This window comes from Chenopodium album, chromosome 26 (assembly GCF_948465745.1).
Source record: "Chenopodium album chromosome 26, dcCheAlbu1.1, whole genome shotgun sequence".
Classification (NCBI taxonomy): Eukaryota; Viridiplantae; Streptophyta; class Magnoliopsida; order Caryophyllales; family Amaranthaceae; genus Chenopodium; species Chenopodium album.
In genome coordinates this window covers 34,352,459-34,367,639 of record NC_137859.1, presented here as the reverse complement: position 1 = coordinate 34,367,639, position 15,181 = coordinate 34,352,459, and the positions used below count along the sequence as shown (strand labels likewise).

The 15,181-nt window shown below is 31.8% G+C and overlaps 1 protein-coding gene across 1 annotated transcript; it reads right to left on the bottom strand.

The window, feature by feature from the left end:
- Positions 1–8,097: 8,097 nt before the first annotated feature.
- LOC145618572 (uncharacterized) lies at positions 8,098–11,732 on the bottom strand. The gene is made up of 4 exons (XM_081673345.1): positions 11,417–11,732; positions 10,401–10,569; positions 9,293–9,446; positions 8,098–8,420 (listed from the first exon to the last, which is right to left on the bottom strand). Exons 2-4 carry the CDS (start codon positions 10,536–10,538, stop codon positions 8,227–8,229), a joined length of 486 nt encoding a protein of 161 aa, XP_081529471.1. The 5' UTR covers positions 10,539–10,569; positions 11,417–11,732; the 3' UTR covers positions 8,098–8,226.
- Between the last annotated feature and the right edge of the window lie 3,449 nt (positions 11,733–15,181).

Here is a 15,181-nt window from a genome sequence, read left to right as displayed (position 1 = left end):
CTATTCCTTGTAGCTCAAGGAGATGAGTTGTATAAATATTTGTGATCTTGGAATAATATGATCGAGCTTTGAACTTCAATCTTAACAATAATTTTGAAATAAACTCTATTAATCATATATTTTATTCATAGTTTCATATAATGACAACAACTGAAAGATACTGTTGCATTTAACATGAAACGGAGTGTAATTATATATTTTGATATTTACATGAAACAAAAAATGCCGTTCATACAAGTTGGAGCCGTTGGAGGAGTCCCTAAAATAAAATTGACGCCCTTTAATTTTTCTTTCTTATACCTAAGCTAAAAGCCTCACAAATTAAGTGCAATGTCCCAAACACTAGCTAGTGCATAAATAGGGTAATTTTAATTTACAATATGACTCATTGATGATTGTCTTCACCACTTCTAAGTACTTTATATAGTTTCAGATAAATAGATTTCTTCTTAATGCTTAGTTTTCTGGTGTCCTTTCACATTACTCAATTTCAACCTAGACGCAAACAACATGGACTTTTTTGTCCTTTAAATTTTGTCTACACTTCACAAACGTGTATCTTGCCTAATTCAGTACATTTTATCCTAATCTCTTGATTATTTGTACTCTTTATCATTTGATTGGATATAATTAATAATGTACTGTAATGGATAGGATAAGAAAAAAAAAATAAAGTTTACACTTAAATGTGTATGGATTGGATAATGCAACATGTCTAATTCTTAAAAATTCCGTCATTAAGGATTAAATATATTTCCTAAATTAGTACGATGCATGACAAAAGTGTACATCAGTAAAACTCCTAACACGTAACATGCTAAGGGACATTAAAAAAAAGGGGAACAAACAATTAATTAAGCCCTCTTTTTTGGATTTATTTTTATGCCTTTTAGCTTCGGTTTAATTTAGACAATTACTCGTAAAATTTATTCAAATCATTCAATTCAAAAGAAATATGAAGCAACTCAACCTCTTGTCCCTCAACAGATTGAAGAGAATCAGGAGCACATAGATGGTTTCATAACTGTTCAAAGGAAGAGGAGCCCTCTCAAGACACAGACACCTGCTACACCAGTCTCAAACACCTTCCAAGTCTTAGCATCTGGGGAAGGAATGCAGGTTACACAGGAAGATGGGGAGGGGAAGGGCCTCCCAATTCCTAATGGATAGAATAATAGTATGGAATGTTAGGGGGGCAAATAGTCCTAGGAAGCAAAGGGATATAAAATCTTTCCTCAACTGCTATCCTAGTGGCCTTATTTGCCTCCTTGAAACTAAGAGAAAGGCTAGGAACATGGGGGCCTTTTATCTGAGTCTTTTTCAAGGGTATTGTTTTACCTCTAACTCTGTTGCTCAGGATAGTGGCAGGATTTTTATTGGGTGGAATCCTAATTCTTTTTCACTCAACATCATTCATGTCTCTAGTCAGATGATTCACTGTTTTGTTAGCCCAATACATGCTACTGCTGGGTTTGACTGCTCTATAGTCTATGCTCATAATGACAGCAATGATAGGGAGGCTTTATGGAATGACTTCTATAACTTGAGCCAAAAGGTTGATGGCCTTGGGGTTGTCTTCAAAGATCTGAACAGGAAAGGCTTCCAAGACATTCAAGTCCAGGATGAGCAAGCTAGACTTCACCTAGGCAATGGTTGAACGTACTCAGAGGATAACAGCCTAGTATCAGGAGAGCTTACGAGCTTGGGGTGGGTTCGACCCACCTGTTCAGGAACTCCGAGTGCGTTCGTGAACGTGTTCAAGACGGAGGCGTAGTGACCCTCCTACAAGCTTGAACACCTTCGCATGCCCCGAAAACGAAACGACGGTATACTTCATCAAAATTCCCCCAGGGAGTGCAGGATGAGACTTTCTTTCCGTAATTCGTATCATCAGTATTTTCGGTTTTTCGCCGATTAATCGGACCATTACCCCCCCGAGGCCCCCCTTGGGGGGGAATAGTCTGGGTTCACACCGGTCCGGACAGAGAGGCAGGTAGTAAGAGGGAATCGATTGAATTATTATTTTTATAGATGAGCCGTAGTCCTGGGACATGAGTAGAGAGGTACTCTACCCTAGCCGGAATTTCCTCACGCAACCATAGCCTTCTTCCTCCACGTACATGCAGGATACCGGTCGAACTGACGAAACGGTTAAGTTTCGCCACTATTTTACTAGAGGCCCTGGCGATTCCACAGCCTAGCCTGTCCTCCACCAACCCGAGGCACCGCCTTTTGGGCGGCTTACATGTTTCCTGCCACTAAAACTTCCGTTTAGATAGTCAGGAGTGTTATCCTCGAGGGAAGGTCTTAGGGCCTGTTCTCTTACATTGAAAATTCAGTTCAGTTCAGTTCAGCCGAGTTCAGTTCAGTTCAGTTCAGCTCAATTCAGTTCAGTTCAGCTCCTAATTTCTTTCTCTTATAAAATATTTATTTCAGTTCATTTCAGTTCAGTTCAGTTCAGCTGAGTTCAGTTCAGTTCAGTTCAACTGAGTTCAATTCAGTTCAGTTCAGTTCAGTTCAGCTGAGTTCAGTCAATGAGAACAGACCCTTAGTTTCTCATGTTATGTTTTTGTGCAAAAGCATAATAAACAATTGTTCTTCAAATTGTTATAGGATGTTTTTATATCATAATGTAAACTGTAAAGCTATAATTTGGTCTTCAAATCCACCTTTTTTTTTACTATTACTAGATTTCTAATTTTTATTCTATCTATCTTAAGTGAGGCAGCTGATCACATTAGTACCATGAAATTAATTTTTTGACAAAACAATAAAAAATGAATCTTTGTTTATAAAGTGCCTACTTGAACTTTTGAATAAATCAAAAAATATTGTTTGTCCTTGTTTTAGACATCTGCCTTACCATTCACAATGCTTCACCAAGAAAGTCAAATTTCACTTTTTATATTTCTTGACTCCATTTTATATTCTCCTCAGTCAAAAGAAGTTTGTCTAATTTGACTTTTAGGTGTCAAACTTAACTTGCAAACTATGACCAAAATCCTATACATACTCCAGTACTCCACGGTCCACACTATACTTCGATCATTATTAAATGATTCTATTGATAAAAATACCATTATTCGAACTAATGATCTAATGTGTTAAAAGCATAAATAAAAACCAATACCATATAAGACTTAATATGAGACGGATGGAGTAACAAATTACGAACAGAGTAAACAAAACGGAGAAAACCAACATGGGAAGGGTAGTACTTGTAAGTTGTAACAAGCAGGATCTGAGTCACTGTTTAGGAGAATCTGAGGATAATATACTTTTATTAGAATAAGACTTTCTTGTGATTTGGAAAAGACTTTGGAGAAAATCTGATCACAAGTAAAGCAGCTGCGGTTCTGCACTACCACTTCTAAAACACCCACTTAAACTGCCACTACTGTACTACTACAAAATCTCCACAAAATATCACCCTAAAAAAAATAAAATAAAATAAAATAAAAAAAAAATAAAAATACTGAATTTTACCTGAATTCTGGTACAGTAAACTGTTTGTTTGAGTAACTTAGAAATGTGCAGGAATTTTTTGTACAAGTTTAGACAAAAATGAACAGTTATTTTTATACTATGATGACCAAACAAAGATTGATAGTCAGAAAAGTAAAAATGTGCAGTTAGCTGAAATACATGAAAAACTCTCAGTATCTTTAAGGAAGTGTATCATTTGTTATCATAGGACACCTGTTTTGCCCCCTTCCACAAACAAAGTAAAAAAAGTGGGGTAAAAAGAGGAAAGTACTCTGTATTTTACTGTAAGTTAGACTGAGAGTTTTAAGGTAAAATACAAAGTTTTGCCATCAATTTTGTGCAGTTACTAGGATACTTTAGCAGTACTATTTTGATCATCTGATATAGTAACTAGGTAAGTAAATTATGTGCAGTACTTTTTCTAGGGTTATACTAGCATTCCCCTGATTTAGTTTTACACTGACTTTGAACACACTCTTCACTCTCAGTCCTTTTTTTCACCCTTCTCCTGAGAGTACTTTTATCTTGGATTATTATTTGGAGTAATTATTTGTACTTCCCGTTCGAATGTAATCGTTATAGTTCAATAATAATGTGACTATGAAATTCAGACACAAGCTTACCACTCACCGTTTTAACTAAGTTTAAAGTACGCCTAAGATTATGTTTTGGCTCATTTGCTTATATGAAGAGCTTTAAATGAATAAATGAGCAGAAAATCGTTTTGAGATGTACTGAATGTTTGGTACGCTTGAGTGTATAATATGCTCCTTCATATTGAGCTGATCTAATTTTTCTCGAAAGGATGAAAGCGGGTGAAGTTGAATAAGGTTGAAAAAAAGATGGGTGAATGTCTATATAGGGAAGCTAAAGTTCAATGGGTTGGAAGAATAAATAAGGGGCCTAGAGAGTAATAGGATAAAGTAAGCCCACTTTACCCTGTTCTCCATTAAATTCATTGGATAGAGCACATAAAAGTTCAAGACTCAGAGCCATTATTTCTTTTAGCCCTTGCATCTGAAAAACTTCCTTTTTTTTTCCAATTTGGAGAAATAAAGAGCCATAAAAGACAGTAATGTACACCCTACACGATATTTTATTCCAATTCGTAAATCATGTTTACTTAAAAAGTTATGAGTAGTCATGTTCCGCTTAATCGATTTAAAATACTGTTTATATCAGCAATTTGAACAACATATCCTCCCCACAAGGCCACAATCTGATCATCTCAATCCTCACAGTAATGTTACTACTCAAGTAGACCATTAACTAAGATGATGGGGTCAAGGGTCAACTCATTGAACAATGTTTTTCCAATAATTTGATTGATTTTATAAGGGAATAATAAGTCTAATGTATAGCGTTCTCTTTTTTTAGAACTCGATGAATTTTAAACCATCAATTTGATGTTTTAAATTTAGCTGACTTGACTAGTTAGCATGATAAGACAAATGGGAGGATGAGGAATTATTTTGTTTAATTTTGGAATGTGAGGAAGATCAATATTTATGACAAATAAAGGACTTGTCAAGTCAACTAATTTCAAACCATCCAGATGATAAGTTGATAACTACCTCCATTATTTAAATATCACACTATTTATTACAGAGTATGTCTAACATAAACCAAGAAATAAGAAAATTAGTGGAAATTAGTTCATTTAATAATAACTTTTGTGGTAGAAAAGAGTTTTAATTTTTACTTTTAGAGACATGAATGTTGTCATATGGAGAGTCATGTACATTAACAATTTGTTAGGATTGTTTTGGATGGAATGGACATCTACATTAATGAACTAACACTAGTATAATTTATTTAGGAAAAAAAATATAAATTTCAAGGAAATTTAAAAAGAAATAATTATTTTTGCCTTTATTCACAGTGAGGGATTGAGATTTTTTTTTAAGATCAACCTTCCCTTGAGGCTTGGGAGTGAAAGAAAACAAGTAGGGGAAGGGAGTCCCCACCCCATAGTACCTCATACTCCCCCTAATAGGTTTTGGTCTCAAGATCCCCACAATTTTATGGTTGTAACTCTTGTGAGATATAAACCTTTACACTAGACTAAGGGCCTGTTCTTTTCAAATTATTTTCGGTTCAGTGCAGCTCCAATAAGTTTGGTTCAGTTTTTATCTTAATTTCCTTCTCTCATAAAATATTCAGTTCAGCTCAGTTCAGTTAAGCTCCAATAAGTTCAGTTCAGTTCAGTTTAGCTCAATTCAGTCAATCAGAACAAGTCCTAAGCCTCACTTGGTATAATTTTGTAAGCATAGGACTACACGAGGAAGATATAGGACACAGGTATACTCAGTAATAGCGAGGATTAGAGAATAGTAAAAAGTTAAGTCTTAAATCATAAATTATTACTTTTTTTTTTATTTTTTTGAAAAATCATAAATAATTACATACATTGATATATAGTACAATTTTTGAGTAAATATGTAAATATTAATGGTTGTAAAATTTTCTTCATATTTTTTAAATTTTTTTTTTTTTTATTTCATGTATTGTAATAAAAATTGTAAAGACTTTTAATTATCATTATAACTTTTTTTTTTTTTTTTAATCATTATTACTTCATATTGCTTTTTTCCGAAAAAGATTAGTTACCCAAAGCAATGCCTTTATAACCTATACAGATATCTATATGGTTAACCCATCAATGTCTGTTACATCTTGTATGGCCCTATATTTTTTGGCAAATGGAAAGCCCAATACTATCAAAATTTAATGTACCTGGTGACTAAAAGCCCAATACTCATATAGCTCAACTGATTGAAGGCCCAATAACTAATATAGCCCAACCTCAAAGATTATTTCAAACATCATTTTCTTCCTCATTTGTCATCTTACTATCTTAGCATCTATATCCAAGAAGTAAAATCATCAAAGCATGGTACCTTAGGTTCTAAAATCTACATGCCTACTCTTTCTGCCCTGAAAACTTAATATAATCACCAGAACTATGCTCCGACAACTGATCCCGGCAATACAAAATTGTAAACACGATAACTCAAGTCGTGTCCAGTCTTCATATATAGAGCAGTTCCTTTACATCAGTACATAGTCACTGTTCTCACTCACTATTTCTGTACAATAACCCAGAACTGTTGATCAGTTAGAATTTGATGCAAAGCAGTAAGTCACTTATCACAACAGGCATGTTATCTACACAAGACAACCATTAAATTAGCTAATTGTAGAGTTTAGATTTTTAACACTTCCTCTGTCCTTAGATAAAACAAGCCCAACTTCTCTTATGTACACAGGTTTATTGAGAGGTTTTGTAATAGGGTATTGTTGATCAAATACGAGTAAAAAAAAAAAAAAAAAAAAAAAAAAAGCAATGGGAATAGTTTGTTGTTAATAGGGAACTAAGATAAAATAGTAGGCTTAAAAAGGGTTTTGTTAAGTTGTAAGCTTGTAACCCACACAAGATAAATACTACCTCCGTTTCACATTATGTGCAACAATTGAATTTTTATCTCACAAAATATACCCAACTGTTGCACATAATGTGAAATGGAGGTAGTAAGTGAAATCAACAACAAATAAAAAAAACACACATGCTTTACATGGTAAAGAACACATATTTTACATGGTTAGCTAACAATGAGTTAAGATGAGAGTTATATTCATATTGAGGATATTACAGATTACAAAATAATGGCAGAATGGCTATTTTAAAACATAGGGTGTTTATATAGCACTGAGGAAACTGAAACAATATAGGCTGAAAATTAGTCCCAAACAGAATACCGTAGCCCACATAACAAATACCAATTAAATCAAGGAATATCCTTACATATTGATTAAAAGTGAAAGAAGTTTCCAAAGATAAATCCCATCTAAATTAGAAATGTAGCTTTTATTAGGAAAACTTTGTAGGGAGAGCTGAAAATTTTAATTGGTGGGAGTAACTAAAATTAAATTGAGTGACAATAATTCATGTAATAATATAATGTTTGTTGCATTACTAATTTGAAGAGATAAGTGATAGTTACTGTAATCAAAATGAGCAAAATTAATAATAATAATAAAAAAAAAAACTCATTTGTATTCATATATGAAGTAACAGCTAAGACAAATGAGATTAGTATATAATATATAGACCTTTGGTTGGAATCATAGCAAACTATTATGTATATTCTTTTAGGGTTCGTTTGCCATCGCTGTGGTTTTCTGTTTTTTGATATTTTGTTTTTTAAAAGTATATTATATATGTCACATAATGAATCAAAAATTATATAGACTTATTAGAATCATGATAATTTTGAAAACTGACACCAGAAAAGTGGAAACACCTTTTCCTTGTTTCCTGTTTTTGGTTTTTAGTTTTCAAAAATACAGGAAACTAAAAACCAAAAATGATCTCAAACAAGCCCTTACCTAATGAGGATACTGAACCATTAATATTAAGTGTGCATTTGCTACAAGCATCAAAATTTTTAATTTATCTCTAAAGCGTTCAAATAAGAAAATGATAAGGCTATGAAGTTGGGCTGTGGGCTGCGAGCCTCCAGCAGCCCTTCACCCCTGGTAATTAAAAAAAAAAAAATGCAACTTTAATAAAAAACACAGATTTTAATGGAGTATTTCTTTTCAAGAAGGTCAAATAAAAGCAGTACTAATGCTACAGATATGTGTATTTCGTATAAGTGATTGAGTCAAAACCAGATAAATGCTGTACAAGAAAACATCAATATTGGAAAACAGCACCAGAACTCACAGTCATAGCGGTTAGAAAGGCTTTTTTGAATCATCTTCGGGATTTTGAGATTCGTACTTTTCTTTCTTGTCCACAACTTGTTGGATACCTTCCTGGTACCCAGCGATGAAACTCTTCATAGCATCCTTGTAGGCAGAAGCTCTGGTCATGTACAACCGCTGCAACGCAGGTCTTAGGGTCTCCATCCCTCCTCTAGCAGCAACCGCTATTTCCAACAAATTCAAAGATCAATACAATGCAATCCAGAAGCAAAGCACATCAGAACAGAGCTAAAAGATAGGGTACATAATGGTTTATTTGAAAAAAGTTGTAAACAGTATAATTAGATCTCATGCAAGCATATAGCAAACACAAAAAAGACTAATATGCTTCCACATTATTACTAACAGAAAAACTTGTACAATATAATTAACTCTAGTGCTTAGTATCAGTTGGATTCTATATTCTCGCTTTAGATGAAAGGCCTGTTAGAATCTTACCATATTTTCTCAAGAGATTAGTACCAATAGATAATATCAAACTGAAAAAAAGTGACTTATTCCAACAATATCAAGTACTTTGTATCGAGCAAACAATATGTAAAGATTAATGTTTTGTTTCAAATCCACTTTGCGAATGCAACAATAAGGTAGTCCTCTAAAGTGGCATTCTACAAATGGATATGATTAAAAAAACATTTGCAAGCTTTTGTAAATAAGTTAACAAAACACTTCCAAAGTTCCAAGGCAGTTTAATATTGATAGATATCACTTGCTTAAGTAATATGTATAAATTTCCAGTAAAAGACAAGTGACAACCTACAAAATGATGATTTCAGTAAGTGCTAAACTATATGAACGACAGCCATAATAAATATTCAACGTATTGCAGTAATTTTTCCTATCATGGGAAAAATGTTCTTAGATAAAGACCATATCGATAGAAACTTATCACCAATCATTTTTAAATCATAAAGTGATATGCACAGTTAAGCAACATTGCAGAAAAAACTATTGAACTCCATAGAGCATGTAATGTCATATCTAGGATTATTACTAATTTTATATCCAAATGATCTATTTGGACAAGGTTCATTACCAAGATCCTCTAATGTTGTTGGTTCTTTCTCTTTATTTTCATTTGATCCATTCTTATCTGCACTTTCTTCTTTCTTGTAATCATTTGGGCGGAGTTCAGGACCAATGTCTCGTACCCAGCTAGCTGCATAGAGACGGGAGGCCTCCTTCAGCACCTAAAGAATTTACAAGAAAATCAAGGGTATGAGAATAGGAGAAATTTGTGATTAAGATAGAGTTATTCTGCCATTTATCAGGAGCTATTAAAGATTCATAAAAATTGACGGATGAAGATGAAGCTACTAATGAGAGAGAGGACACTGGATAACACAGGTGTATTTGAAAATTCGAAATGGGTTAGTTCCAACAATTAGGCACTCAAGCCCCCAACCCCACCATCCCAATCATACCAAAACAAAGAAAGTGGGAAATCAAATATATACACTTGGTCTATCCAGCATATGAATTCGATATAAACTACAACTGCATCAGAAGTTAGTTGATTTATGAATTCTGATTTGGGATGGAGGAAAGTGGAAATGGTGAATCAGTTCGAGTACTTCTACTTGCAAAGCATCTCTTAAAAAGATATGAAGCAGCTTAAAGTTGCCAGCTTAGAATTTTGAACCACTTAGTGAATTGCATAATAATATAATTCACTTGATTGTGAGAATAATCTGATCTAATTTGTAATTATTAGTCTTAGATCTTGCAGATGTCAATATGATATAGTGTCAAGTTAAAGATGTTCAGACATCTAATGCTGAATCATGGTGACAATTTCTATTAACTTTGTACAGTATTGAATAGCTCAATACTCTCTGGCAGTCAAAACTAATTAAAAAGTGTTTATCTACACAGGAAGGCAAAGACATATTTAGGAGAGAGAGAGGGTTTAAGTTGAGCTATGCATGGTGACATATATCAAACCCTTCAGAGAAATAAAAAAGCAAGCTAAAACAGAGTTAAATTATGATTTTCAGAAAGAAAAATGGAAGTTGAAACGCACATATTGTGTCTGAGAATAATCACATTCTCTGTGGATTAAGCAGTGGCTCCAGAAACAATTAGATAAGTGATACCATAATGAAAGTAGGATCTAGATGAAACAGAAGCAACAGAAATCTTACATAATATGATTCCTTCCAAGTCAATTTACGCCGCTTTTTTATGTGAGGCGGATCAGGTAATGAGGAAGGAAATGCTATGTCTTTCAAATCATAACGAACATAATCTTTAATTTTCCTGCACACGACCTTGAACTTCATATTCAATTTTGAAGTATATTAACACATTGACCTGGAAAGCATAGAAAATTACCATATGAGTTCTTCAAAAAACAAATAAACACAGAATTTCTTCAAATACTTATCATTCAACTTTACATCTACCATACCATAAGGTACATTTCTCATGAATTTGCAAGCTTTTGTTAAGCTGAAGTAAAGCACAATATGTAATTACACTCTACAGTAATGCTAATGAAAACAGTAGTATAACTTGAGTATCAAAGAGCTTACCAAGATATTCAAGCACTTTCTTACATCAATCACTGAGTCATTAACCAAAACATGGAATTAACTCCATTTCATATCAACTTGATGTAACATGTAATTGAATAATTTAAAAATATGAAGATAACTCCATGTAATTGGCTAATTTTAAAATAGCTAGTGAAAATTTGTAGCCATGGTAATACATTTGATTCTTAATATACTCAATCTTGACCATTCATGATATTGAGTACTAATTAGCTATTGACCAAATTCAATTATAGTCTTTTGCTTGTTTGATTTTCGATTTGCAACGCAGATAATTAGATGTTTGTATATATTGAAAATTAACTACCCAACTACCATAAAACCAACAAGGCTACAAATGATAACAGTAACAAAACTATATAGATGCACTCTCACAAGCATTTCAACAAACAGATGGTGGGCATCCCATAATCTTGATAACAAAAACCAACAGTTTAACATGCAATCATTCACAAAAAATGTACCAAAGCACAATATGATCACTGGGTTTTACTCTAACTAAGTGGGATCAAATCATTGAAGCCCCATTTACATTACTAACAGAATAATCACTAAAATAAACACTGGAAAGTAAGAAATAGCCAAGATAAAAAAATGGGTTTAACCTTGCAAAATTCCTCTTTGAGTTATCAATTTGAGGCGCAAAAGGATGAATTCTGGGAGAAATGATGTTCATCACTCACGCTCAACCATGATTATGGATTCATGGTAATTAAGAACGACCCAATAATCTGATTTGATTTCTACAACTCTTGTTGCAAGAATTATTGAATGGCGATCTTTACAAAAAGATGAAATCGAAGGATAAACAAAGAGGGATTCACTTAAAATAATTTTGCATAGTGGGTTTTAGATTTTGGGAGTAGAAATTTAACTGAAGCACAAAAGAAGGATTTTTGTTAACAAGTAAGAACACTTACAAAAGCGAACTGTATAATGTTATTAATTGTGTGTTTAAGTGTTTTGGAGCCTGGCTACTACTCTAGACACATAATCATGTGTGCACGTAGCGGTATCAATTCGGATGTTTGGATGAGTATGATGAGGTTGGGTCTAATTGGATCGAGCCAATTTTTAAAGTTGAATCATGTTCAATTATTATGTCCAAGCGAGTTGAAATCTGAATTGGATATTTTTCGGGTCGGTTTCAGATTAGGTTAGGTTGGGTGTGGTTTTGACACCTCAGTACACGAGATTATTTAAACACAAACTTTTAAATAAAACGGATGTTCAGTAAATTACTGAACATCCGTTATAAAGTGACAATAAAAGGCACAAAAGTTACACTAAAACACACAAAAGTTAATCTGACATATATAAGAGTTATTTATGCTTCATTGATAAATTTGACAAAAGTGATACTAAATTTGACAAAAGTGACACTAAATTTGACAAAAGTGACACTAAATTTGACTCGATGTATAGTAAATTACTGAAAACCGGGTGTATACAAAAGTGATTGTTATTTAAATCGTTATTGCACATTAGACACAATTTTGCATAAGTTATCGTTTTTTTACAAAGATAAACATTTGAATTTCTAGGTAGGTTTTATTGGTGAATTAAGTTTAGACTATATGTGATAATTTGTCGTGTTTAAAATAGATAGATGACTGAAGTGAAAATTCAATCTTGAAAAATAGAGCAAAGAGTAATATATGAGTCGTGGCAAAAAAAGTAAATTAATATTCTTATAAGACTTGTTATTTTAAGATAGCATGACAGGAGAGCAATATTGCATGATCATTAGCATTTAGTTCATGATTGCCCAACACCTTTAAACTAAGAAGGAATATAGTAAAGACCTATCTACTCAGGTACTTCTTGTTGGAAGGAGGGCTACAGACTTCGCAATGAAATACAGGTGCTAACTTGGCGTAGGGCAATAGGTTAGACTAAAGGTCGGAGATGGCTATCAGAGCATCCACATCGATTTGCCGAATACCCTGCTTGCAAATAAAAATAAGTTGTAGCATGTAGCTTGCCAGTGTGGAGCAATAATACTTATAACCTTTTTTTTTTTTTTGACAAAAATACTTGTAACTTGGACTCTTGAAGTGTTGCATGTTGCTATACAAATCCATGTGGTTTCGCGCAAAATCAAAGCTCCACTTGGCACATTAGTCAAACTTTAGGCGTTGAAATTGCGAATTTACAAACTGTAGCATATAACTTGCCATCGTGAATACACTTAAGATTGGTGTTATGATATGTTAAATTTTAGTTTTTAAGTTACTTTGTAGTAGATTAAGTGCAGTTATTCATAGGAAAACAATTTGTAAGTTGGTTGATTTTAGCAAATAACATGTTTTGGTTGACAAAATTAATAATTTACTAGTAGTTCTGAGTGGATGAGTTAGTGCCCTTAGGCCCTGTTCTTTTGAGCTTCTGGGCAGAGCAGAGCAGATTTCAGCAAAGCAGAGCCGAGCAGAGCAGAGCAAATTTCATTATTATTATTATTTTTATTATTATCATTATTATTATTATTATTATTATTATTATTACTACTACTAATTTTGTTATTATTACTATTACTATTATTATTATTATTATTATTATTATTATTATTACTACTACTACTAATACTATAATAATAATTGTAATGCTTTATTATTGTTATTAAATATTAAATATTATTATTATTATGATTATTATTATTATTATTATTATTACTACTACAACTACTAATATTATTACTATTATTATAATCATTAAATTTTATTATTAAAAATTAATTATTATTAATAATATTAATATTATTAAATATTAATTATATTATTATTAATATTATTATTATTATTAAATATTAATTATATTATTATTAAATATTAATTATATACTTCCTCCGTTTTCTTTTACTTGCAACACACCTTTTAAGCACGCAGTTTTAGGAGATGATTAGTGAGGGTAAACGAGCGATTTTATCAATATAATTTTTACACGAAAATTAGAATAGAGTTAAGTATCATTTGTAAAAATTATAATGAAAAATTTGTCCATTTACATTACATAAACCAGAGCTCAAAACACGTGCCACAAGGCTGTGTTGCAAGTAAAAGAAAACGGAGGAAGTATTATTATTAATAAATATTAATTATTATTAATAAATATTAATTATTATTAATAAATATTATTTATTTATTTATTATTATTAAATATTAATTATTATTATCATTAAGTATTAATTATTTATTATTATTTTTATTAAATATACATTATTATTATAATAATTCAATATTAAGTATTAATTTTAAGCAGAGCAGGGCAGAGCAGAGCAGATTGAAGCAGAGCAAAGCAGAGCAGATTTCAGCAGAGCAAAGCAGAGCAGATTTCAGCAGAGCAGAGCAGCTCTAAAGAACGGGGCCTTAGTGGGATACTTGTTCTTACTTTCTATGTAGTTGCTTTTTCTTAGCTTAAAATAATTATACTCGTTAGAAGATAAGAAATCTAATTCAAGTTTTACACACATATAATTAATTTAACCGGTTGTGCAATGGATGGTTTTAAGTGTTGGAAAAATCAAAATGAGTATTGGTTCCGATTGTATCGAATTAATTTAAAAGCCTAAAAGATAATTAGAATACAAAAAAAAAAAGTTAAAAAGATAATGTATCTTGTACTCCCTAAGGGAGTATTGTGTTATTCTATTATGTATGATCCGTTTAAAAAAAAAAAAAAAAAAAAAAAAAAAAAAAACGAACTTCGTTAGGGAGTATTGTTCATCTTAAATACTTTTTTTTTTTGAAGTAATATCCTTTCATAATTAGATCCAAAATTTCAATGTATTTTGCTTAATCTCAAAACGCGTGCATGCAAGACCATTTCAATCCAATTAACCCCATTTTTTTCCTAACTTAAGAACTAATCAACCAATGATAGAGATCAGGGCCGTCTTAAGTATTTTGGGGGCCCTGTGCTAATTTAAATATGGGCCCTTCGAATATTAACATCTTAACTCATCAATTTTTATTTTTAATCTTATTGTCAAGCCTTTTTAAGTAATAAATTACAAGGTTTATTTATTTAATTACATACTTTTTACTCTTTTTTTTTTAAAAAAAAATAATTAAAATCACGATTCAATACTTCAATCATTAAAAACAATCTATTAGAAAAATATTGGACCAAAAACTTGGTGACAGATATCTAAAGCAATAGAGTTTCAATTAAAAAAAAAAAAAAAAAAAAAAAAAAAAAAAAAAAAAAAAAAAACTACATACTACTTTCACCAAATTTGAAACTTACAATGAAGATACATTACTAGTTATTCTGATATTCAATGTAAAATTGTAACCTTGTATATAGATGATTATATACATCTCCAAAAATAAATGGCATAGATAAAGTTTGCTTAGTATTAAAAAATGAAA

Coding starts and splice junctions, on each gene's coding strand:
- LOC145618572 (XM_081673345.1), bottom strand. CDS start 10,538: ATGAAGTTCAAGGTCGTGTGCAGGAAAATTAAAGATTATGTTCGTTAT. Junction 9,447..10,400: donor CTTGGAAGGAATCATATTAT/GTAAGATTTCTG, acceptor TAAATTCTTTAG/GTGCTGAAGGAGGCCTCCCG. Junction 8,421..9,292: donor AACAACATTAGAGGATCTTG/GTAATGAACCTT, acceptor TGTTGGAAATAG/CGGTTGCTGCTAGAGGAGGG.